Source organism: Heterodontus francisci, chromosome 36 (assembly GCF_036365525.1).
Source record: "Heterodontus francisci isolate sHetFra1 chromosome 36, sHetFra1.hap1, whole genome shotgun sequence".
Taxonomy (NCBI): domain Eukaryota; kingdom Metazoa; phylum Chordata; class Chondrichthyes; order Heterodontiformes; family Heterodontidae; genus Heterodontus; species Heterodontus francisci.
The window spans coordinates 48230783-48255326 of NC_090406.1; the positions used below are offsets into that span (position 1 = coordinate 48230783).

General features: G+C 42.8%; 1 protein-coding gene across 5 annotated transcripts in view; it reads right to left on the reverse strand.

Annotated features, from left to right (window-relative positions):
• Nucleotides 1-24544, reverse strand: part of crsp7 (cofactor required for Sp1 transcriptional activation, subunit 7) — a 178334-nt gene that overhangs the window by 18912 nt on the left and 134878 nt on the right. For all 5 annotated transcript variants that reach the window (XM_068016644.1, XM_068016645.1, XM_068016648.1 and 2 more), the window contains one exon: nucleotides 12076-12150. In XM_068016644.1, the coding sequence (XP_067872745.1) occupies nucleotides 12076-12150 (75 nt within the window). The remainder of the gene's footprint in view (nucleotides 1-12075; nucleotides 12151-24544) is intronic.

A 24544-nucleotide genomic window follows, 5' to 3' on the forward strand; every position in this document is an offset into this window, starting at 1 on the left:
AGATTTTTAGATTGAGAGACACAGCACTGAAACAGGCCCTTCGGCCCACCAAGTCTGTGCCGACCATTAACCACCCATTTATACTAATCCTACACTAATCCCATATTCCTACCACATCCTCACCTGTCCCTATATTCCCCTACCACCTACCTATACTAGGGGCAATTTATAATGGCCAATTTACCTATCAACCTGCAAGTCTTTCGGCTGTGGGAGGAAACTGGAGCACCCGGAGGAAACCCACGCAGACACAAGCAGAACTTGCAAACTCCACATAGGCAGTACCCAGAATTGAACCCGGGTCGCTGGAGCTGTGAGGCTGCGGTGCTAACCACTGCGCCACTGAAAATACAAAATAAATATTAGGATGCTAAGTGTAGAGGAACAGAGGAACTTTGGAGTGCATGTCCGCAGATCCCTGAAGGTGGCTGGACAGGTAGATAAAGGTGGTCAAGAAGGCATATGGGATACTTGCCTTATATTCTACGCCTTGGCTAAAAGAGCTGGGAGGTTAAGCTAGAACTGCATAAAATACTAGTTAGGCCACAGCTGAAGTACTGCATGCAGTTCTGGTCACTGTACTATAGGAAAGACATGATTGGACCAGAGACAGTACAGGAGGTTTTCAAGGATGGCGCTTGCACTGGAGAATTTTAGTGATGAGGAAAGATTAAATAGACTCGGGTTGTTTTCGTTGGAACAGAGGAAGGTGAGGGGCGATCTAATTGAAGTCTTTAAAATTATGAGGATTCTAGATAGAGTGGATAGGAAGGCCCTATTCCCCTGGGTTGAGGGGTCCATAGTCAGGGGGAATAGATTTAGGGCAAGAGGCAGGAGGTTTAGAGGCGAAAACCTTTTCATCCAGAGGGTGGTGGGGATCTGGAACTCACTGCCTGCAAGGGTGCTAGAAACCCTCAAAATTGAAAAATTGGTTGGATATGCACTTGCCGTACTATAACCTGCAAGGCCCTGGACAAAGAGCTGAAAAGTAGGATTTGGTTGGATGGCTACTTGCCGACTGGCACGGACGCTATGGACCAAATGACAACCTTCTGTGCTATAAACTTCCATGACTCTATAATTTGGAAAAATGTGAGGTTATCCACATTGGTAGGAATAAAAAAAAAGCAACATATTTAAACGGAAACACACTACAGAATGCTGCAGTACAAAGGGATCTGGATGTCCTCGTACATCAATCACAAAAAGTCACCATGGAGGGGCAGAAAGTAATTAGGAAGGCAAATGGATGCTGGCCTTTATTGCAAGGGAGTACAGTATAAAAGTAGGGAAGTATTGCTGCAACTGTACAGGGCATTGGTGAGACCAGAGTTTGGTCTCCTTATGTGAGCATTATACTTACACTGAAGGCAGTTCAGAGAAGGTTCACGAGGTTGATTCCTGGAATGAAGGGTTGTCTGATGAGGAAAGACTGAGCAGATTTGGGCATATACTCACTGGCGTTTAGAAAAATCAGGGGTTATCTTATTCAAACATATAGGATTCTGACAGGCTTGACAGGGTAGAGATGTTTCCCCTTGTGAGGAATCTAGTACTGTGGGCATAGTTTCAGAATAAAGGGATTGCCCATTTAAGATGGAGATGAGGAGGAATTTTTTTCCCCGAGGGTCAGGAATCCTTGGAACTCTCTACCCTAGAGCGCTCTGGAGACTGAGTCATTGAATATAGATAGATTGAGACAGATTTTCAAACTATAGGGGAGTCATGGGTTATGGCAAACAGGCAGGAAAGTGGAGTTGAGGCCAAGATCAAATCTGCCATGATCTTATTGAATCGTGAAGCAGGCTCAAGAGGCTGTATGGCCTACTTCTGCTCCTATTTCTAACATTGTGTGGTTGATAGCGAGGAAGAAAGCAGCAGACTGCAAAAAGATATCAAGGGACTGGTCAGGTGGGCAGAAAAATGGGAAATGGAATTCAATGCAGGAAAATGTGAGCAAATGCATCTGGGGAGGACAAGACAGACAAGGGAATACATAATAAATAGGGCACTGAGAAGTGTAGAGGAACAGAGGGACCTTGGTGTGCAAGTCCACAGATCCCTGGAGGTAGCAGGACAGTTAAGGAGGCATGTGGCATACTTCCCTTCATTGGCCCAGGTCTGGAGCCTTGGGGCAGGGAGGTTCATGGAAGCATCAGTCAGTCATAATGGCACAGTAGGCGGCCATTTGGCCCATCAAGTCCATTCTAGCTCGCTGTAGAACAATCCAATCAGTCCCATTCTACCACTCTATGCCCATAGGCCTGAAAGTTTATTTCCTTCAAATGTCCATCCAATTTCTTTTTACAATCATTGTCTCCACTTCCACCAGCCTCATAGGCAGCGAGGTCCAAGTCATTACCATTCGCTGCATAAAAAAGGTTGCTATTTCCCCCGTATCTCTTGCCTAAAACCTTAGCCCTGTGTCCCCTAGTCCTTGTACCATTAGCCATTGGGAACAGCTTTTCTTTGTCTACCCTACCAAACCTGTCATAATCTTGTACACCTTTATCACATCGCCCCTCAATCTCTTTTGCTCCAAGGAGAACAACCTGAGCTTCTCCAGCCTAACCTTGTAGCTAAAATCCCTCACCTCTGGAACCATTCTGGTAAATCTCATCTCCACCCTCAAATCCCAAAGTGTGATGACCAGAACCAGACACAGTACTCCAGTTGGGGGCCTAACCAGAGCTTTATAAAAAGTCAGCATAACCTCCCTGCTTTTGTACTCAATACCTCTATTTATGAAGCCCAAAATCCCATATGCTTTGCTAACTACACTCTCAATATGTCCTTCCACCTATAAAGATCTATGCACAGGAACCCCCGGTCCCTCTGTCCTTACACACTCTTCAGAACTGGACCATTCACTCGATATTGCCTCTCCCTATCCATTCTGCCAAAACCCCTCATTTCTCCATCTGCCCATTCTGCTAGCCGATCTAGGACCTGTTAGTTGATTGGTCACAATCTTTCAATCCTCACTGCATACTAAACTGTCAGAGGACTAGGATACTGCTAATGTTATTCCACTATTCAAGAAAGGGGAGAGGGATAAACCAGGTCAGACACTACATGCCAGTTGGTAGTGGTGAAGATATTGGAGACAACATAAACTTTTATTTGGAAACAATAATATTGATATAGTGCCTTTGACATAATTAAACGTTCAAAGGCGCATTATAAATCAAAGTACGATGCCAAGTCACAACAGGAGATATGTGATCAGATGACCAAAAGCTTGGTCAAAGAGGTAGGTTTTAAGTAGTGCCTGAAAGGAGGGAGAGGGTGGGGGGGGGGGGGGGGGGGGGCAGGGAAGCAGAAAGGGAAGTTATGCCAGAGTTTGAGCATAGGAAATTGAAGGCATGGCCACTGATTAAAATCAGGGAAGCACAAGAGGCCAGAATTCCTAAGCTAGAACTGTACAAAACACTAATTAGACCAGTGCACAGAGTTCTGGTCACCACATCACAGGAAGGATGTGAACGCGCGAGAGAGGTTATAGAGGAGATTTACAAGGATATAGCAAGGAACTGAATTTTAGCTGTGAGGAAAGATTGGATAGATTGTTTTCTTTGGAAAAGAGGAGGATGAGGGGAGACTTAATTGAGGTGTATAAAGTTATGAGTGCCCTAAATAGGAAGTATCTATTTCTGTTAGCAGAGGGGTCAATAACCAGGAGGGCATAAAATTTAAAGTAATTGGTAGGAAGATTTGAGGAGTAATTTTTCACCCAAAGGGTGGGGTGGGTCTGGAACTCACTGCCTGAAAGGGTGGGAGAGGCAGAAATCCCTGTCGCATTTAAAAAATAATTGGATATGCACTTGAGGTACCATAACCTACAGGGCTTGGACCAGCAGCCAGCAAGGAAACGATGGTCCGAATGGCCTCCTGTGCCATAAATCTGTTTCTAAAACAACCATTTGCATCTATATATCGTTAGATTCTCGCTTGTTGGAGATGGTCTTTGCCTACTACTACTCCTATTTCTTATTATTGCCTGGCACTTGCGTGGCACAAATGTTACTTGCCACTTATCTGCCCAAGCCTATGTTGTGCAGGTCTTGCTGAAAGCGGCCACGGACTGCTTCAGTATTTAAGGAGTTGCCAATGATACTGAACACTGTGCAATCAGCCAACCTCCCTACTTCTGACCTTATGATGGAAGGAAGGTCATTGATGAAGATGGTTGGACAGAGGACACTAACCTGAGAAAATCCTGCAGAGTTGTCCCGGGGTGGGGATGTTTGGCCTCCAACAACCACAACCATCTTCCTTTGTGCTAGATATGACTCCAAACAGTGAAGAGTTCTCCCTCGATTCTCATTGACTTTAATTTTGATAGGGCTGCTTGATGCCAGACTCAGCCAAATGCTGCCTTGATGTCAAGGGCAGTCAACTCTCACCTCACCTCTGGAATTCAGCTCCTTCGTCCATGTTTGGACCAAGACTGTGATGTGTTCTGCAGCCAAGTGGCCCTGGCAGAACCCAAGCCGAGCACTGGTGAGCAGGTTATTGCTGAGTAAGTGCTGCTTGAAACGCGACCTTCCATCACACTTCACTGTTGATTGAGTGTAGTTTGATGGGGCAGTAATGTGCCAGATCGGATGTGTTCTACTTGTTATGGACAGAAAGTAAGAGAATGACGCAGCAAGCCATTAGATTGAGCGATGGGAGGGGGGGCGAGAGCGATGGGAGGGGGGGGGGCGAGAGAGATAGGAGGGGGGGCGAGAGAGATAGGAGGGGGGGCGAGAGAGATAGGAGGGGGGGCGAGAGAGATAGGAGGGGGGGCGAGAGAGATAGGAGGGGGGGCGAGAGAGATAGGAGGGGGGGCGAGAGAGATAGGAGGGGGGGCGAGAGAGATAGGAGGGGGGGCGAGAGAGATAGGAGGGGGGCGAGAGGATGTGCGGAGACAGGTTGCTAGAATAGATTAGCAGTAAGGTAGTCTGCTCCCAGCCAGTCAGTTCTTTGTGCAATTTATTACTTTTGTGAGAACAATGCACGTTTGTAAGTATGATGTATGGATAGATGTAAAACTTTAATTCTACTTTTGACCCCATGCTCAAAGCAAATAGGTATAAAATAGAAATTTTTATAGAACACTCAAATGTAGTCAGAGAATTGATGGACTTTCCATACATCATTCAATTCTGAGACAGCCAATGTTAAAAGATAACCTTCTGGGAGTTGTCCAAGACAATTTATGAGTAGTTCTGACAAAGAGATCAGGATCCTATATGAATGGCAAGCACTTTTCAGCCTCATAAGTGCAAAGGAGTAGAGAGATCGGAGGGTGAATGTCTACACAGGTTGACAAATAGACAATTGACCAAGCCAGGTGATCAGCTGATACCCGATGAGCTGAAGACTGCGCAGCCTACAGCATTGAAGGGCAGTTGGAGGGACCTCAAATATTGCAAATATGACAGATGGCTCAAAGGCGGCAACTGTTGGTCCAAGAGAAATTATAGCGTGCAGTCAAAAAGACTGTTGGGACCTGTGTGACAACACTAAACTCTACCTCAGATCATCGCAAATAACCAGTCAGCATAAGCTTATGTAATTCAGGACATGATTCAACTCTGGTGTGCTTGCATCTGTTGTGTGGTGATGAGCTTCAAGGGTATTTTGGGGAAGGAAGATGCATCGCCAGTTAAAAGGTAGCAAGAGTGTCCATTGTGGTGAGAAAGTAGTAGTTTTTAGTATCATTCAGGATGATGCAGTGGGCTAATCATTTATATGCTAATGCATCTGCTGCTTGTGCAATTGAAGGCCTGACTAGGGCTTGAAAAAAAATGAGCTAGGTCAATGCAAAAAAGCAGGTGGGAAGGTGGAATTTGACACTTGGTCATTCAGTAGATAATTTACTTTTTCAGAATAAGGGTCTGCACCCTTCTGATGAAAGATCACAGACCTGAAACGTTAACTCTGCTCCTCTCCACAGATGCTGCCTGACCTGCTGAGTATTTCCAGCCCTTTGTTCTTATTTCAGATTTCCAGCATCTGCAGTATTTTGCTTTTAAAGATATGGGTCTTCACCTACCTGAAGCAGGCCTAAATGCTCAAGGCCAGTGACCGAGGAGACAGCGTGTGTCAGCTGCTGACAGCCACTCTGTATATGGTTGTCTAAGGAAGCTTGGGGCATGTGCCGCATGCTGACCGTACACGAGATCACATGGAGGCAGCGCTAAGCTCAATGCAAGCAGTCTCAATATAATTTTATCTTAAGAACACATATCGACAGAGCTCAATGTGACATCATTGGGCAGACCTTGCAATTTGGCAGTTACCCAATCAGAGCTGGTCATTGCGTTTGATGAGAAACCAAATAAGGTTTCTTCGTTGTTTCATTGGACTACACAAAATACTAAGCTGTTAGGGAAATCTACCATAAGCATGAGACTCTGGCTAGGGAACGGTATCCAGGCTGCATCATCGCATCTCAAAATTCAACATTTGCTGAACTCTGGTGTTGAAAAGAAATGTCGGACAAGTAAGTAGTCACATAGCATAAATCATAGTTCTAGATGCTAAGCTTTTATTCAAGCCAAGGCATCCAACTTAAGTGGATTGAATTGGAATTCATGTGGGCCAAATGCATCTCATTGAAGATTTGCTAAAAAGAGAACTACTTTCACTCAAAAGTCCTGGTGATTTTTGGATTCCTTTAAACACAAATAGTTCTGTCAAAACTCGTACCATAAGCAGGGCTATATATGTTTTAATCTATTTTACGGATGCGGCTGGTCACTGCTGCCTTGTTCTAAATATGTTAGAGAAGATACACACACTGGTATATAAAATGTCGCTTCAAAGAAACTAATTTCCTTATATAAGTAGTAGAAACCACTAAGACTGGTTGCCATGTCCTGAAATTAATCAAATCAACGAAAACGCTTCTTTAGTGCATCTGGGTGAGGTTTAGCAAACTATTGTTGTAATTCAATTGGTGTGTTTTAACTATATTCCTGTACCCCAGTCATCAAACTCAGAATGAGGGATACACCCAAGACATCGTACTCCCCACTAGTCAGTTCTTCACATAAATATGTACTGCAACTGTGTGAAAGTGGCAGACTCTATGGGGTTACGCGAAATTTCACAAATTTTAGATTGACAATGATCCAAGTATAGTATTGAGAACTAGCAACTTTACATGTTCTGTTTAATTTAAAGGAAACGGAAGTAAGCAATTCTGTAACAAATATTGAGACGACTTAAGCCATTGTCTGTGATTCCCACCACACATTTTGCTCCCTAACCACAGAATCCAACCCGCTCCCTGGCAAATATCCAAGGCTGAACCAGACTGCTCGCAACCTTGATGCTATATCTGAACCAGAGATAAGGTTTCGACCACATATCTGCGCCATCATAAAGACCGGCTACTTCCACCTCCATAACATTGCCGAACACCGCCCCTGCCTCAACTCACCAGCAGCTGAAACCTTCATCTATGCCACTGTTACCTCAAGACTTGACTGTTCTAAAGCACTCCTGGCTTTCTCCCATCTTCCACCCTCCATAAACTTAGTCATCCAAAACTTCGATGTCTGTGCCTTAACTCGCACTAAGTCCTGTTCACCTTGTTACGACCAAGGCTGTTGTTTCTAGATCCACTTCTCCACAGGTCACAACGTATATTTAAATGTTTATCCAGTTACCAATACGATCAATCATAGACTCTATTTTTATCCCAGAGTAATATACACCAGGCAGATTTCTTCAATAAACAAAAAAATTATCAGTTTATTTATAAAACAAGACATAAGCAGTAACGAAGCAAAGCATTAACAGATTGAAATATGAAAGTTCCCTTTTACCTTAGCCCCTCACACACACTGGTTAACCGAAAAATAAGAGATTTTCTCTTTAGAGCTCAGTTACAAAAAAACAAAAAATACTTTGGCTCAATACTTGCTAATTCTTGAAGAAAGAAATATGGAAAGATGTCAGTTGTCCCTTTTTGGTTTGGTGTCCCAAATACGCGTAGACGGCTAGCACTGGGATCTTTCTAGAGCAGTTGAGTTAAAGCGATGTTCAAGACCAGTTTTGCAGGCTTTTCAGGAGAAATGCAGCAACAGGGGTTTCTGGCAGGCTTTTCAGGAGAAATGCAACATCAGTTTCTCTATTTCTTACACTTGATTCTCAGGAAGTTCCAAGAGATGGAAGAGGGTGCTGACGGTGACTGCTCTCTTAGCTGTTTTTTCCCCAACTGCTTTAAAAATAGTTAATACCCCGAACTTTTCCCCAAGTGAAACCAAAAGCAATATCTCAAGAATCGAGCCTCCTGACCCCTATAAATCTTGACCTGTCACTTCTCTGTAAACACATCCCCCAAGTCAAAAAGCCCCTGCTGGGTATTTATCTGAAGACTGGTGACTTTCAGTAAATGTTATTTTCAAACAAGACCTCTGTGTCCTTTCAATGACCCCAGTGAAAAAACATCCATGGAATCCTTTTCCATTTTCCCAAATAAAACAATGTCCATAATTCTAAAATACAAGAGTCCTCAAAAAAACCCTGAAAAAATACAGAAGCACCTCTGTAACAACACTGCTTCTCTTTTCACAGATGCTGCCAGACCTGCTGAGTGGTTCCAGCATTTCTTGTTTTTATTTCAGATTCCAGCATCCGCAGTATTTTGCTTTTATTATTGTCATAACAACCTACATTGGCTGCTGGTTGAGGGTTGCCTTAATTTTAAAATTCTCAGCTTTATTTTCAAATCTCTTCATGGCCTTGCTTCTCCAATGTTAATCGCTCTGAAGCCACGCCTTCACTGCCCAACTCCTAAGCTCTGGAATTCCCTCCCTAAACCGCTCCACCTCTCTTTCCTCCTTTACGACATTCCACAAAACCTAACTTTTTGACCAAGGTTTTAGTCATTTGTCCTGTTATCACCTTATGTGGCTTGATGTCAATTTTTTTTGATAAAGCACCTTGGGATGCTCTACAATGCGAACTAACATTTAATAAACCAAATTTGCAGTTTACTTTAAAATCCCATGGTGTTTATTCTTCCACTATCTGTAGACTGTGCATATGTCAATTCTGATATATTAGTCAAAATAGGAATTATCAGATATTCTGAAACTAAACTCTTTGGTTTGAAAATATCCTCATAAAACTGAGGCCTATGGGGGTGCAAAGGAAAATCTGCGGGTGGCTAATCACATTTGGCACAAAGGAAGATGGCAACAGTCATCAGACACCAAATATCTCAGCCTCCAGGACATTTCAGCAGTTCCTCAGAAAAACATCTTCAGCTATTCAGTCAATGGTAAGGAATAGGACTATAAGCTAATTATTCCACAATAGTCACCTCCATTTATTAGTCCTCCAATGACAAAGCAGCCATGAAAGTTTACAATAAGACTTGGACAACATCCAGGCTTGGGCTGATGCACGTCATATTTATGCTACTCAAGTGCCGGGCAATAATCCTTAAAAAAAAAAGCCCAACCACTTCACTATCTTCAGTGGTACCACCATCACAGATACCCCCACTAATAACATCACGTCAGCCAGAAGCTGAAATGGACCTGTAATATCAACATTGGCCACAAGAACAGGGCACAGCATGGACATGCCGTCATTAGTGGCTAACTTCCCGACTCCCCTCCCAATTCCTCTCCATCACCAAGAGTCAGGTGGGCTGAACAGTGGCAAATGAAGTTCAATTCGGAGAAGTGCGAGGTAATGCATTTGGGGAAGGCTAACAAAGCAAGGGAATACACAATAAAAAGGTAGGATACTGAGAATTGTAGAGGAACAGAGGGTCCTTGGAGTTGAAGTCCACAGATCCCTGAAAAAGACTGGACAGGTAGATAAGGTGGTCAATAAGGCACATGGGATACTTGCCTTTATTAGCTGAGGCACAGAATATAAGAGCTGGGAGATTATGCTGGAACTGTACAAAACACTGATTAGGCCACAGCTTGAGTACTACGTGCAGTTCTGGTCATCACACTATAGGGAAGATGTGACTGCAATAGAGGGGGTACACAGGAGATTTGAGGATGTTGCCCGGACTGGAGAATTTTAGCTGTGTGGAAAGATTGGATAGGCTCGGGTTGTTTTCTTTGGAACAGAGGAGGCTGAGGGGCAATCTAATTTAAGTGTATAAAATTATGAGGGGTCTAGATTGAGGGGTCCATAACCAAGGGGCACAGATTTAGGGTAAGAGGTTTAGATGGGATCCAAGGGGAAACTTTTTCACCCAGGGGGTGGTGGGGATCTGGAACTCACTGCCCGAAAAAAAGGGGAGGCAGGGGGTAGAGGCAGAAACCCTCATAACATTTAAAAAGTACTTAGGTATGCACTTGAAGTGTCGCAACCTACAATGCCACAGAGCAAGAACTGAAAAGTGGAACTAGGCTGAACGGTTACCTGTCGACTGGCATGGACACAATGGCCGGATGGCCTCCTTCTGTTCTGAAAATTTCTATATAAATTAACCCATACACTGATTTCTGTTCTTAGAAGACCCATTTTACTTATAGAAACTGCGAGCGAACCAAGGCAAATCCATTGGGAACATGCCCAAAATGTAACAGACAGCCCTGAAAATCACAGTTGCAGTAATCCTCAGTGAGCAGTCGCTGTGTACAAGATGCTACTGACCTTCATACAGCTCCTCCAACATCTCAGGCTGTTGATGTAATTGAGTTGCTGTGCAATTAAGTGCATGAAATACGTTCAACAAATCCTCTACAGGTATCAGAGCATTTAGAAACTGCCTAGTAAGTCATCCCCCACACCCTTACCAGAATCCATTTGTAATCTCCATACTGAAGTTGACCTGCTACATCCAAGGTTAGTAAGACCCACCTGATCCATTGAAAACATAATGAAGCCTTGAAGCCAGTTTACCCTCGTAAAAATAATCTAAAGAAACCCTCCAAAATTAGCTTCTGGCAACAGAAAATGGTAGATCTGGATATATTAGCTACCTTTAGAGGGGAATTTAAACTGGAGCATGGCAAAAATTGACTAAAAGTGCCTTTAAAAAAAAATTTGTTGTCCCCATTTTTCCCACCTCTCCCATTGTAACACCACTTCCTGCAGTGGAGGAAAATATTCCTAGCTGTACAGCTCCACATAATTGTTGTTAACGGTGCAGTTTTGCTAAGAGGAGTGAATTAGAAAATCCTTTGCTGATTTTCACTCCATCCCCAGAGCTCATCAAAACTGGAAGACGTGCCATCTAACGCATAAGTGACAAGACTGTGTTGCAATATAAACAGGAGGCCTTCCTTCCATTTTAAAGTTTTCCCCATTATCAGGCCAAGATGGCAGGCAATGGCCAGTCAAAGCTCCGCTAATGCTGCCCTCAGAAACCTCATTAATTTACACAACTGCCTCAGACAGAAATTTAAACAAAGCAACCTCATTGCCATTGAAGCCACAAAGACGCATCTTGGGGATTTCCTAATGCTTCTGATCGGTGGTTGCCAGTGCTGGCAAATGCAAACAGCATTTGGGTTATCCCGACCACTTAAGATCGGTTTACAAATGAATTGATTACCACCTGCATAGGACATCATTGCACTTTTCACATTAGTAGCCCCCACAGATCTTCCAAGAATAGACACATACCAACTGCACAGCTCAATGTATTTGAAATTATTTCAAACTCAATGACTTGGAGGACCTGTGCTTGTGTGAACCTTACACACATGCAGTTATCATTGTTGAATCCACTCCAAAATATAAATGGTGAGAAGAGCAATAACTCATTCCATCATGAAAAAAGCTGCTCTCCACTTTGTAATCACCTCAAAGTCAAAGTTGTCGATATAAGCGCAAATGTTTATACAAATTGAAAACTGGTCTTTATGGAGATACGAAAGACATTGAGGGGGAAAATTCCTAACCCATGATTTTATCAACTTGATGGTGTTTAGTAGGCAAAGCACCAATTTATGAAATTGCAAGTGTAAAACAAGACTTAATCTTTACTTGCATGCTGTAGCGTAATAGTGTTCAAAATCTTCTCCCTAATTGCTCCCATATCTACCTCCCATACTCTTCACTGACCCCACCTGAGCACAATGTTCAGAAACTATTTACCTCAAGGGCCTCTTTGGTAATGGGATACTTCTCCAAGCTGGAGATCACCTCCAGCACTGCCACCATGTTACGGATCTGGAACACAGAAACAGAAAACATTAGTGATTGCACTATTCACATTGGTGAACAGCAGTTATCATTCATGCTTCACAGAAGACGGTCCCAAGCTTAAAAACAGTGCAGAGCAAATGTAAACAGACAGAAATGCACAGTATTCTGATTTTCAAGTTACCGTTCAAATCATGAGCTCTGCCTGCAAGATTTCAAACCTAATGTTTTAAACCATCAACAACTTGCATTTATATTGCGCCTTTAATGTAGTGAAACATCCAAAGGAGCTTCACAGGATTGTTGTCCAATTATTTTGTCCTGTTATTTGCCCCTATTAACAGACTCTCTAGGAATGTACTGGGAGCCTTTGTATAGCAGATACAGATCATGAAGAAGCATGGATACAAGTCACTAATCATAGGAGGCTATTTTTATTCAAATAATCACAGTTGAGTGACAGACACACAAGTTGGGCATGGTAGCTAGGCAGCTTAGACAAGTCAGGGAGGCACATAAAAACAAAATTCTTGGGATCTGTCCCAATCTTGATGTTTTTATGGCGCAATGGAGGACCAGTCTGCAGTGCAATGTACTGCTAATTCAAATCAATTTGTTTGTACAAACTGTATTTCAACTATCCAGTAATTTGAATTAAGCAATTTAAAAAACAGTACAGTAATTTGTTTTACACATTTTGAATTCAGACAACTTTGAATTAAAATATGGTTTACAATTTTCATACTATTGCCTACAGTGACAACCAACCCTTCAAACAGTAATTTATTGGATGTGAAGCACTTGAGTGTGTCTGAAGAACATGATGCAAGTTCTTCCTTACTGCCCCATTGGCCAATAATTAGGAAAGTGTGCACAAAGAAATCGGAAACTTGTCTTAAAAAAAAAGAGAAATCAATCTAAAAATCTGCTAGTCCCAGTACAATCCAGCTAAACAGTGAAGCAAGCTTATCTTGCAGCTCCCATCCACACTCCTTCCTGATGAGTGACACACAGAGAGAGAGAAAGGGATACCAAATCAGAACCTGTCACTCCCACACACTTCCTCATGACAAAGGTTTCAGAGGTTCAGGTACAACTGGCTTATATGCCATCATAGCCAATGAATGGTGCAAAATTACTGAATGAGTGAAGGTTTGGTCTCCTCTGGGACCTGGGTTTCAAAGCATACAAACACAGCCTGCTCTGCCATTCAACAAGATCATGGCCAATCTGATTGTAACCTCAACTTCACATTCCTGCCTACCCCCAGTAACCTTTCACCCCCCTTGCTTATCAAGAATCTATCTACCACTGTCTTAAAAATATTCAAAGACTCAGCTTCCACCGCAGTTTGAGAAAGTTCCAAAGACTCACGACCTTTAGAAAATTTTTTCATCCGTCTTAAATAGGCAAACCCTTATTTTTAAACAGACCCCTAGTTCTAGATTCTCCCACATTCACCCCTCAGGATCTTGTGTGTTTCAATCAAATCATCTCTCACTCTTCTAAACTTCAGCAGATACAAGCCTAGCCTGTCCATCCTTTCCTCATAAGACAACCCGCCCATTCCAGGTATTAGTCTAGTAAACCTTCTTTGAATTGCTTCCAACGCATTTACATCCTTCCATAAATGAGACCAATACTGTACACAATACTCCAGATATGGTCTCACCAATGCCCTGTATAACTGTAGAATGACCTCCCTACTTCTGTATTCAATTCCCCTCACAATAAACTATAACATTCTATTAGCTTTCCTAATTACTGGCTGTACCTGCACATTAATTTTTTGCGATTCACGCACTAGGACACCCAGATCCTTCTGCATCCGTGCTCTGCAATCTCTTACCATTTAGATATTATGTTTTTTTATTCTTCCTGCCAAAATGGACAATTTCAAATTTTCCCACATTACATTCCATTTGCCAGATCTTTGCCCACTCACTTAACCTATCTATATCCCTTTGTAGCCTCATGTCCTCTTCACAGGTTACTTTCCTACCTATCTTTGTGTCAGCAGCAAATTTAGCAACCATACCTTCGGTCCTTTCATCCAAGTCATTTATATAAATTGTAGAAAGTTGAGGTCCCAGCACTGATCCCAGTGGCACACCACTCGTTGCATCTTGCCAACCAGAAAATGACCCATTTATGCCTTCTCTGTTTCCTGTTAGATAGCAAATCTACACTCAGATAGCTGTGGGTCTGCACTCAAGTTAGGCAAGTTCAAGCTGATTGAGCTTTGATCCACCTGATGTCAAAGTCTTTAATGTCCACACTATTTATAATAAATTAACAGTGACTTCTGACAACGCAGCGGCCCGCTGACGTCATCAGACCGCTGCAAGCTATGCACATGCGCAAACTTGCTCCTGCTCTCTGCGCATGCGCGGCCTGCCATCTTGCCAGGACTGGTTGGGGCACGCGCGGGAAAATGTCATCGTGCAGCGTCAATGTCATTGCGTAATGTGCCAGTTCGATCTCCGCGCGTGCGCGGTAAAGCGTCCAATTGTTTCCCCACTCCTTGCTTCCCGCACACCACCCCCCAACCCCGCTCTCCGGTCACTTGCTCTCCGCTTTCCTCCAGCCGCTATCTCCAAGCCTGCTTCCCTCCTCTCGGCCATTGGCTCCTTCGTCGACCTGTCACCCCTCCCGGTCCGCCCTGCGTCTTCGGGCAGTGCGCGAAGAACCATCGAACATGGGAGCGAGTGGCCAAGAGGAGATAAGTGGCACGGCCTGGAACTAGCAGTTAGAGGGGGGTGGGAAACAAGCAACCGGACAGCCGGGGGTGGGGGGCGGGAGAAGAGTGATAAATCTGTGATAAATTGAGCAGCTACATTTTCTGTGATAAATTGAGCAGTGCCATTATTAATCCTGGCTGCTGCCTGAACGTCGCAGAAAGTGACGTTCCAGTGGAATGGGCTGCATTTGCGCATGTGCTACTACTGCACCACCTAGTGGTTGCACTGTCAGCAAACGCAGCCATAAATGAATCATCCCATTTTCCTGCACCAACATCCCTCACTTTAATGAGAAGAAAATCCACCAAAAACAGTGGGCACGATTGTACTAGTTTAATAAAAAGATTACAGGAGACCGAAACCAGTTTTGTGCTGATTTCTCAGACGCAATCATACTGAAGTTTCCTCAGTTTTTTTTGGAGTCTCTAAAAATGAACACATTTTACGATACAAACATCAATTAATTTGCACCAACCCAACAAGCATGTGAATATACTAATCATTTAAGAATCCCATAATTAACCTACAGATGCTGCAACAGCATCAGTATTCACAAACTGATCTAAAGCTAAAGAAACAGTAATTTCCAATTATGAATAGAGACCGTCTCCCCACCTGCACTACTCAGCAAGAGCTGCCTATGCAGCCTGCTGGTGACGATACTGATTCATCTGGATCACATTTTTGGGCAGCAGATACCACTATGTGCGCATTATTTAATGCACTCAAGCAGTCAGACGCCATGATTTCCAAACAGTATTACTCAAGGGACAGCATCAGACATTAACATTTCTGTACTCAAGATAAACATTCGGTATGGAGGATAATGAAGCAGTCTCAGGTGACGCAAGAGACATTATGGTAAAATATCTTCCATACAAGACAAAAATACTTTTTCTAAAGAACAGGTGAGGCGAGAGAGGGGCAGACAGAAACTAGGGAAAAATCTTTGATAAATCTGAAATTGCCTATCTCAAACTCTGAGGATTCTCTTTCCCACTCCAATTATTTCCATATTTTTCTGAAAGTGCTCTTAAGTACCAACAGCAATCCAGTATCTTGCCTAAAAGGCCATGCTTCACGTGAACCTGGACAGTCAGCGTCAAAGGATTGTGCAAAGTCTGATCCTGTCCTCAATAGGTGACCATAAATTCATACTTTGATAGGCATCATGCAATGGCAATCAGGAGCAGAAGCAGGAACCTTGTTTGATTTTGCTTTTGTCCTCACTAGCTTGGGGGACTGAGGCCAAGTGTTGCACTGACGGAGGTCAGGTTAATGGCACAAACCAGATATTAAACTGGGATTCTTGGTCTGAAAGGCTCAGACCTGTACCAACAGATACATTTCTGCAACAGTCTTGGGAAGGGGTGGCTAAAGATAAAACCAAGAATCTTTAAAACACACCCCATAGACTACTTATAAATGCTATGTGTGTTATTTCTTGGACAATGTTAGAAGAGGAGTTTCTAAGCTAGTGCCTTCATGGAAGCTTGTAGATGACTAAATGCCCAAGGTGTCAACACCCTGAACCAGGAAGAATTCTGATTTCCAATGGCCACTTGCCGACACTGAAACACCCAACTTGAAGTCCTAACAAATCATCTCTGTGGCAGGCTGCCAGCGAGAGAGAAAAGAAAATAAGTGAACAATCTTTTCCCCTTTTCTGAGGGTGCAGGAGGGAGTAGAACGATTTATAATATTTTTTACTCGCCACCCCAACATTCATATTTCCTGTCACCAAAAATGAGCTGTTGCTGCGTGTACCAATGAATCCCTACCATAACCATTTCTGGAAGTTGAAAAGTCTTTATGAAGGACAGGTTACAGACTCTTTAGGGAGTATTAAATGTGGTAATATTTACAGTGGAGCTAACAATCTGTGCATTTCTGTATAATCCATTCTCTAAACACTTCAAATCAATGCTGCGTCCAGTTTGAAAGAATGAAAAGTTTGAAAAAACCTAGAACAGTTATCAGTCTTTGAAATTTTACTGGGAATATTTAGTAAAGGGCTGATAACTGGGGATGTTCCAGTACTGTATCAGCAACAGTTGCAGAGCAGCTGATGCACTAGGCGGGCTTAGAAAGATTACCTCCTCCAACAATGCTTATTCTATCCTGGTTTTTAAAAAGATGGCCCACAACAGGATTTTGGTTCCTGAAAACATTTCTATTTATTCTAATTTTTTTTAAAGAAATATAATTAAATAGATCATGGTTTCCAATTAGCTTCAAAACCTGCCCTTGGACTTATCAGGAACATGTTCACTATTTTCCACCCTCGAAATGTTGTCGAAAGGGATGCCAACATACAGGTATGTCACAGCCACTCCACATCAATTAAAGCGTGTCCCCAGCTACTTCTAACCACTTTCAAAATCGTTAAAAATGACAAGGCTAAACTGAAAGCAGAATTTTTTTCTATATTTAGGATTGTTAATTTTGAACATATTCCCGCTTTAAATAATCAGTTTAAAAGTAGCCACCACATAAGTCTCATTACCCCCAAAATCACAAGATTTCATTTGAGTGGGGCTTGATGGTGTTGCATAACTTGACAAAATTTAAAACTTTTTGCAATAGGACAAGAACTGTAATCTGAAGACCTGCACAGGTAGGAAAACAAGCTCAGGCTCCATCCATGAACAAATAACAGATATGTTACAGGTCTAAATCACAAATATAACTCAAATCCTCAGTGGATCTTTACAGAAAAGTGAATTTGGGAATGAAACAGTGCATCCGCAGACAGTTCTCCTTAATTCATTCCCAGGTTGCTCTCCCTGAACAGGTTTTTGTTGGTGAAGGTGTGTTCAAATTCAGTGTTTACCTAAGCTGCTTTGGGAAATCTCCAGGTGCAAGTTTCAGCTCGGTTCATCTGGTGTCTCTCTCACACACACACAAAAACATACAAGAAACTGAAGGACTCATGTCTACACTATGCTGCCTATCAACTGTAGAAAATTCAGCCCAAATTGGATCTTAACCAGAGTACCAACCTGGGAGCAAGGATGGTTACTTTGTTGGGGGGGGGGGGGGGGGGGGTAAAAGGGCGTGGAAATACCCAAAATTCCTTTAAAAAAAAAATCCTGATTTTATTTTTAGGCAAATTCTCTTTGTTCAATCCCGCATCTGCTCTGAAGGCAGTAAATCTTGCTGGGGTACAGTTCCACTGTTGCCAGTGGCCTTACGCAAGTCTTTATTCATATGTTAGTCCACTGAATACCAACAGGATATTAAACTCTGAAGGGCCTGAAACGTTGATTGGGCTATATCCATGAATGAGTGCTTTGCTGAAAGAGGGGTACCCAGTCGGTTCTTCCCTTGCCGAGCCCTGGGTGCAGTGACCATGCCTGATGGCTTAGTGAGCTAGAGATCAGGGATGATACTGGGACCTCATGATTTATATGCACAACCATAGGTTGTGCGCTAAGCCACCAGGAGGGGTTTAGACGCTCTAACCCACATTAACCATATGCATTGCCTGAAACCATGGTGGAAGATTTCATAGTAATTTTCAAAAGGGAACTGGATAAATACTTGAATGAGTGACAATTGCAGGGCTATGGGGAAGGCGTGTTGGGAGGGGGGGGTGGGAGAGAGTGGGAGCGAGATAGCTCTTTCAAACCGCTAACACAGGCATGATGAATGAATGGCCTCCTTTGTCGCTGCATGTTTCTAAGACAAAAACACACTGGGGCAAACAGAAAAGAATGGAAATTAACACCGTCTACCACATATGTACTATAAACTAGGGAGGTACAAGTAAAAGGGTGCATTGGCTGAAGACCAATGTTTGACTGCACTGCCATAGTGGCAAAGTGAACAGGCAATATTTTCCTTATTTACACAATATCTAATCTATTTTCATCCCAGCTTCAGTATTAGAAGAGCAAAAAAAATTCCTCAAACAGCTGGCTGCTGATCAGTCCCCAGGGTCATGCCCAGGTGTTTCTGGTTGGGATTCCTTACGGTGCTCTGATACCATCACAGGTCAATGTCAGCAAAATTACTTAGTGTAAAACATGTCTCAGCCACTGGAATGCTGGGCAAAATCTGGAACAAGCCTAAAGGATACCTGTTACCAAATTGCAAAATTTCCCCTCTCCTAGCTACAGCAATCATATTAATTACAAAAGTAGCTCACAGACAAGCTGATAATAGAACATTAGTTTATCATTTTTTATTTGACAATTGCCAATACAGGTAGTTACTATAGTTACTTTAAGTGACTGGCCATAGGTTAATTACTTAATCAACTTACTGATCATTATTTCACATGGAATTACCTTGTGCCTCGAGAGTATACTGACCACGAGATAGTCTGCCATTATAACAGTATACAACCTTCCTGCTTCTATCTCATGTATACCAGATTCACAATCAACCCAAATGGCAAAGACGGAGTTCCCACTTTTATGAGATTGCGAAAATCATTTGGACCAATTGGCAGGTGTAGGCAGTTAGTTCCTGCATTAACATACAGGAATCTGTTCTTGTAAAACTGAAATAGTGAACAAAAAGGGATATTCCTAACCAACACCAGGGCAGGAGTATATTTTTTTTTTTTAAAAGGTAGAATCATAAAATAATCATACTGAGACACACACATCAGGAAATTAATTTCAATACAAACACACAAGATTAGCAGACGAACTAGCTTTTCATCTAGCAATCCTGTTTTTTAAAAAAAAATTCATTCATGGGTTGGGCGCATCTCCAATATCTACTGCACTACAGAAGGTTGTGGTGAGCCACTGGGGGGAACTTTATGCAGTAACTCGCTAAGCCTCCTTTGACAGCACTTTCCAAGTCCATGACCTCTACCACCTGGAAGGACAGGGGCTCCAAACACCTGCAAGTTCCCCTCCAAGTCACATCATCTAACTTAGTTCTGTATCGCCATTCCTTCACTGTTGCTGAGTCAAAAACCTGGAACTCCCTTCCCAACACAACAGCGCTGCGGGTGTACCTACACCAGCAGTTCAAGGAGGTGGCTCACCATCACAAGGGAAATTAGGGATAGGCAACAAATGCTGGCCTTACTAATGATGCTCACATCCCATGAAATAAAAAAAATTAGCAAACAAAATTTGACACCGAGTCACAGTGATATAAGGACAGGTAGGCAGGTTTTAGGAGTATTTTAAAAGGAGATGATAGCATTAGAGAGGTGGAGGGGTTGAGGGAGAATTCAAGCAATTAGGGTCTAGACAGCTGAAGGCATAGCTGCCATTCGTGGAGCGAAGAGAACTGGTAATGCGCAAATGACCAGAACTGGAAGAACAAAGATTCTGGAGGGTTACAGGGCTGAAGGAATGTACAGAGATAGTGCGAGGAGGCGCTATGGAGGGATTTGAAAACAAGGGGAGTGTTTTAAAACTGAGGCATTGCTGGCTGGGAGTCAACGTATGTCAGCGAGTACAGGGTGATGGATGTATAGGACTTGGTGTGAGAGTGTTAGGATATAGGCAGCTAAGTTTTGGATGAGCTCAAGTTCACGTTGGGTGGAACATGGGAGGCCAGCTAGGAGAGCATTAGAATTGCTGAATCTAGAGGTAACAACAGCACAGATGAGGGTTTTAGCAGAGGTAGGAGCAGACAGGGGCCATGAAATGGAAGTGGAAGTAGTTGGTCATGAAGAATAGGGTATGGAACTGGAATCTCAGGCTAGGATCAAGTAGAATGGCAAGGTTTCAAATGGCTCGGTTCATCCTTAGATAGTGGTTAGGGAGAGGGATGGAGTTGATAGTTAGGGAATGAGTCAGTGATGAGGATCAAAGACAATGGCTTCTGTACGCCCAATATTTAATTGAAGGAAATTTCTGCTCATTCAATACTGGATGTTGGACAAGCAGTGCGACAAATTAGAGGCAACAGAGGGATCGAGAGGGGTGAATGGACTTATTTTGTGCTGCAAACTACTTTGCTTCCAACTAATCCCTAGGAACCTTATTCAAGCTTTACATCTCGAACTTAACCCGAATCAGCAGACCAGTTGGAGGACAGTAAGACCCTGCAAGCAACACGAAGAGAAATAAACAGTCAAATTTTATAAAATGGAACCTTCCTATACAAGTTCAAACTCTGCCTCCTTAAGACAATCCTCCACCTGGAACCGCATGATTCCCACAAACGAGCACCGAACGTACTCCTCAGCCAATCCTCATTTTGTGCTTGTATATGCTATATAATTCTATGCTCAGAGCAGTCCCAACAACCAGACACCTCATCCAAAATCTTGATCTAACCATACCTAACCCCCAGTCTCCATCCTCACCCAGTCAACTTCCTATGTGCCTACAATACAGTAGCCTCCACCTCGAACACCTCCCTAGCTTGCAGCTTTCATCTAAACCCAGTGTCCCCAATTAGACCCCAACTCCACTGCTCTCCCACATCTTCCAACCTCAACAACCATGCCACACTCACCTTGAGCCCAGGCTCAGCCCAGACTGGATTTGAATTTACCCTAACTCCACATCCAATCCCACAGCTTGTCTCACCTGTACAAGGTTTATTGTCCCACATTCGTCTAACCCTCGACCACAGCCTGCACTATCCACCCAGACCAGTTTCCCCCCCAAGCCTGACTCTGCCACACACTCAAGTCCAGTCCTGTCTTGCCTCAACTGCAGCCTGCAAGCAACTGTTCAGGAGATGCATTTTTATTACTTGGAGTGAATAATATTTGTTAAAAGTGGAGTATGGAGCACTCGGTATCCATTACATATCAAAACAAGTCTATATTAAGTTAGGCTAGAATAAAAGAATACACAGGAATAATTAAAAAGGATAACCGAGCTGAGACACACACCTACTTTATAACTGTCACCTAAAGCTCTCAATTGAAATACAATTTTTCATTTTGGGTCAATTTTGTATTATTCTAATTTTGTGTCAATAGTACTATCAGAGTTTCCCAGTGCATTCAGGCTCCAGAGGTAAATGATATATTTTATCAAAATCATCAGAAAAATGTTGGCGACTGATAGAAAAATTCAATGGCCAGTAAAATTAGATGCGTGTTTGATAGAAAAAAAAATTCTGCTGTTTCAACATTTATTCTTTAAAAGTTTCCTGGGAAATTCCATTAAAAAAAAAATTTGCCAGCTATCAATGGAAACCCCCTTCAACATTAAAAAGGGACAATCATGATTAATGCTAAAATACTGGACTGATATAGTTGAAAAATAAGTTACTTAACAGAGAAATTACTGGAGGAAGTCAAGGTTAAAATTTACCCCCTCTCAAAAAGGCACCCTACCCCTGAGATTCTATCTTGCAGATTTCATAAATTAGGGTTTCATAAATTTCATAAATTTTTTTGAGTGCAATCTTTAAATCAAAATCATCTCTTTACAGTAGGCATAAAACAGTTGTTTTCAAACATTTCTTGCTCGAGAATGTCTGCAAATATTGATATTCCCAGGGACCCCTACCCTAACTTGCAAAAAACTATTACCAATCACCCAAAGGGAAAGGCATGATCACTGCAAAATTAAGAGTGTTCAAAAGCAGAGAAAACATGCTAGTAAGTCACCAATACAAAAAATAATCTGTGGAGAATTCCACAATGTTTGTGCTCAAAAGAGAAATTTTATGACTAACTGACGACCTAGTCTGTAAGGCACGGCTTGAAAATCTAAGGTTCAGAAAGTATACATCTTTAAAATTTGTCTTAATGATGTAGCACTGAACTAAGCTAACAAATTTGTCTTATGTCCAATTTCCAATTCGTGTGGACTTAACTAGTCTCATGTGGGCAGACAACTGAGGTGTTACAACTGGGCTCGGTGTGCTGGGATTCGATTTTTTGGGGGGGGGGGGGGGGGGGGGGCAGTGCACGGTGCAGGGCAAGAAATAAAACAGTCAACATTCCCATTCCTGATTCTGGAAAATGTATATATGTATGGCAGAAACAGACTCAGCTGTGATGGCCTCCACAGTTAAATAGCCTGCCGGTTCCCACCATCTAAACTCATATGGACAACTTAAATTTGTACACAAATGCCTTTAATGTAGAAAAGTGTCCCATGGTGTTGCACAGAGACATAACCAAAAATGCTACTAGGGTAAGGAACTGGAGCGATGGTAGTGCCCATGGGAACATATGCTACACTGACTGATTGCCCTCAGGAAAGGAGAGGAAAACACTCAAAAGCCAAGACATCCAAACTAGCAATAGAACTTTCACATTTGAGAGGCCATGGGGGGGGGGGGGGGTGCGGGGGGAGACCGAGCGCGAAGGGGTGGAGACCGAAGACGAGGGGTGAACGGAGCGCTGGGGGGAGGGAGAGACCGAGCGCGAGAGGGACAGACAGCGAGGCCACAGAAACTATTTTTTCCGCCAACATCCCAGGGACTGCTCAGTTTTCTTTTAGTCCTATGTAGTGGTCAAGATAGGTTTGACTTTCAGCATTAGAATCCTTTGCTGTCTAAGATTTGAGGTTCCATTTAGCTCTGAAAATAGTCAACCCTTCCTCCCTACCTAAGCGTACAGAAGGAACTGCAGTTAGCATCTGGGTTAAAACGCCGATTTTCAGCATTATTCCAGTCAGAATCTATACCATGTCAAGCTGAACTGTGCATGTATTTTGAACCACTGCTCATGCAACCTCATCAGAATCACGTTGAATGTGGCAGAGCGAACATACAAAGATACTGACAGAGAGAACTGCAGCCATGCTGAAAGAATATCAGTAGGGTGAAAAACTTGATATATTAGACTTAGATTAGGAGATCTGAATAAAAGTGCTCAAAATTAGAAAAGAGTTTAAGGTAGACAGACAGTGAAAGATTACTTCCATTGATCGATGAACTGGTAACAAGGAATGTAGAAATAAACAGGGAGCATAAATTTAAGATCAATAAAATTAGTGAGGAGGGGGAGCTCTTCATGCAAAGGATTACTGATGTCCTGCTGGGCCTCCACCTGCCAAGAATGAGGCATATTAATTTCACCGTATGGACATTAAATTTCAAATTGTTGCTGGGAAGAGGAGGCAGCCAGTTACAAGGGCTGCCAGACTTGGATGGAAAACATTTGCATACTAACAGACAGTGTTTAAGTAGACAAAGGACCATTCCCTGACACATTCAACCCACAATGGATGTTGATCACTCGACAGTGAGGGGTTGGAGAAGCGCATTCCAGGGCCTGCTGGGGTAATGCAATCCACAGGGGCCAGGACTGGTGGGACCAGCTGGTCACATGACTGTTCCAGGGTCTTTTGAAATAGCCAGACAGTTTGAACTGAGCAAGACTGTTTGCTCCTGGACTGAAGATTGTTCCTGTCTGCTCCCATTTCTTTCTCACAAGCCTCTGAATCCACTGAAGACACATGAACCCCAAGAGAGAAAAGTCTCCTACAGTAAACAAGGCTTAAGAATACTGGGCCCCAACGAAAAGCAAGATCTACCTACAATCAAGCACTCTACAGTGAGCTCGAAGAACCGTAACAACCCTTCAGCTATTGCCTCAAATTCTTCCACTTTATTTCTCTTCTGCTCTTTTCTGTCTCTATTTGCATGTGTGTATCACATATGCATGCTAGCATGGGTGCATTGTGTATCCGAAGGCGGCAACTGAATTAGAGTTTAAGTTCAAGTTTAATAAATTTCAACTTTTCTTCTTTAACCCTAGGAAAGCCTGTTTTTGCTGGTTTCTGTGCCTT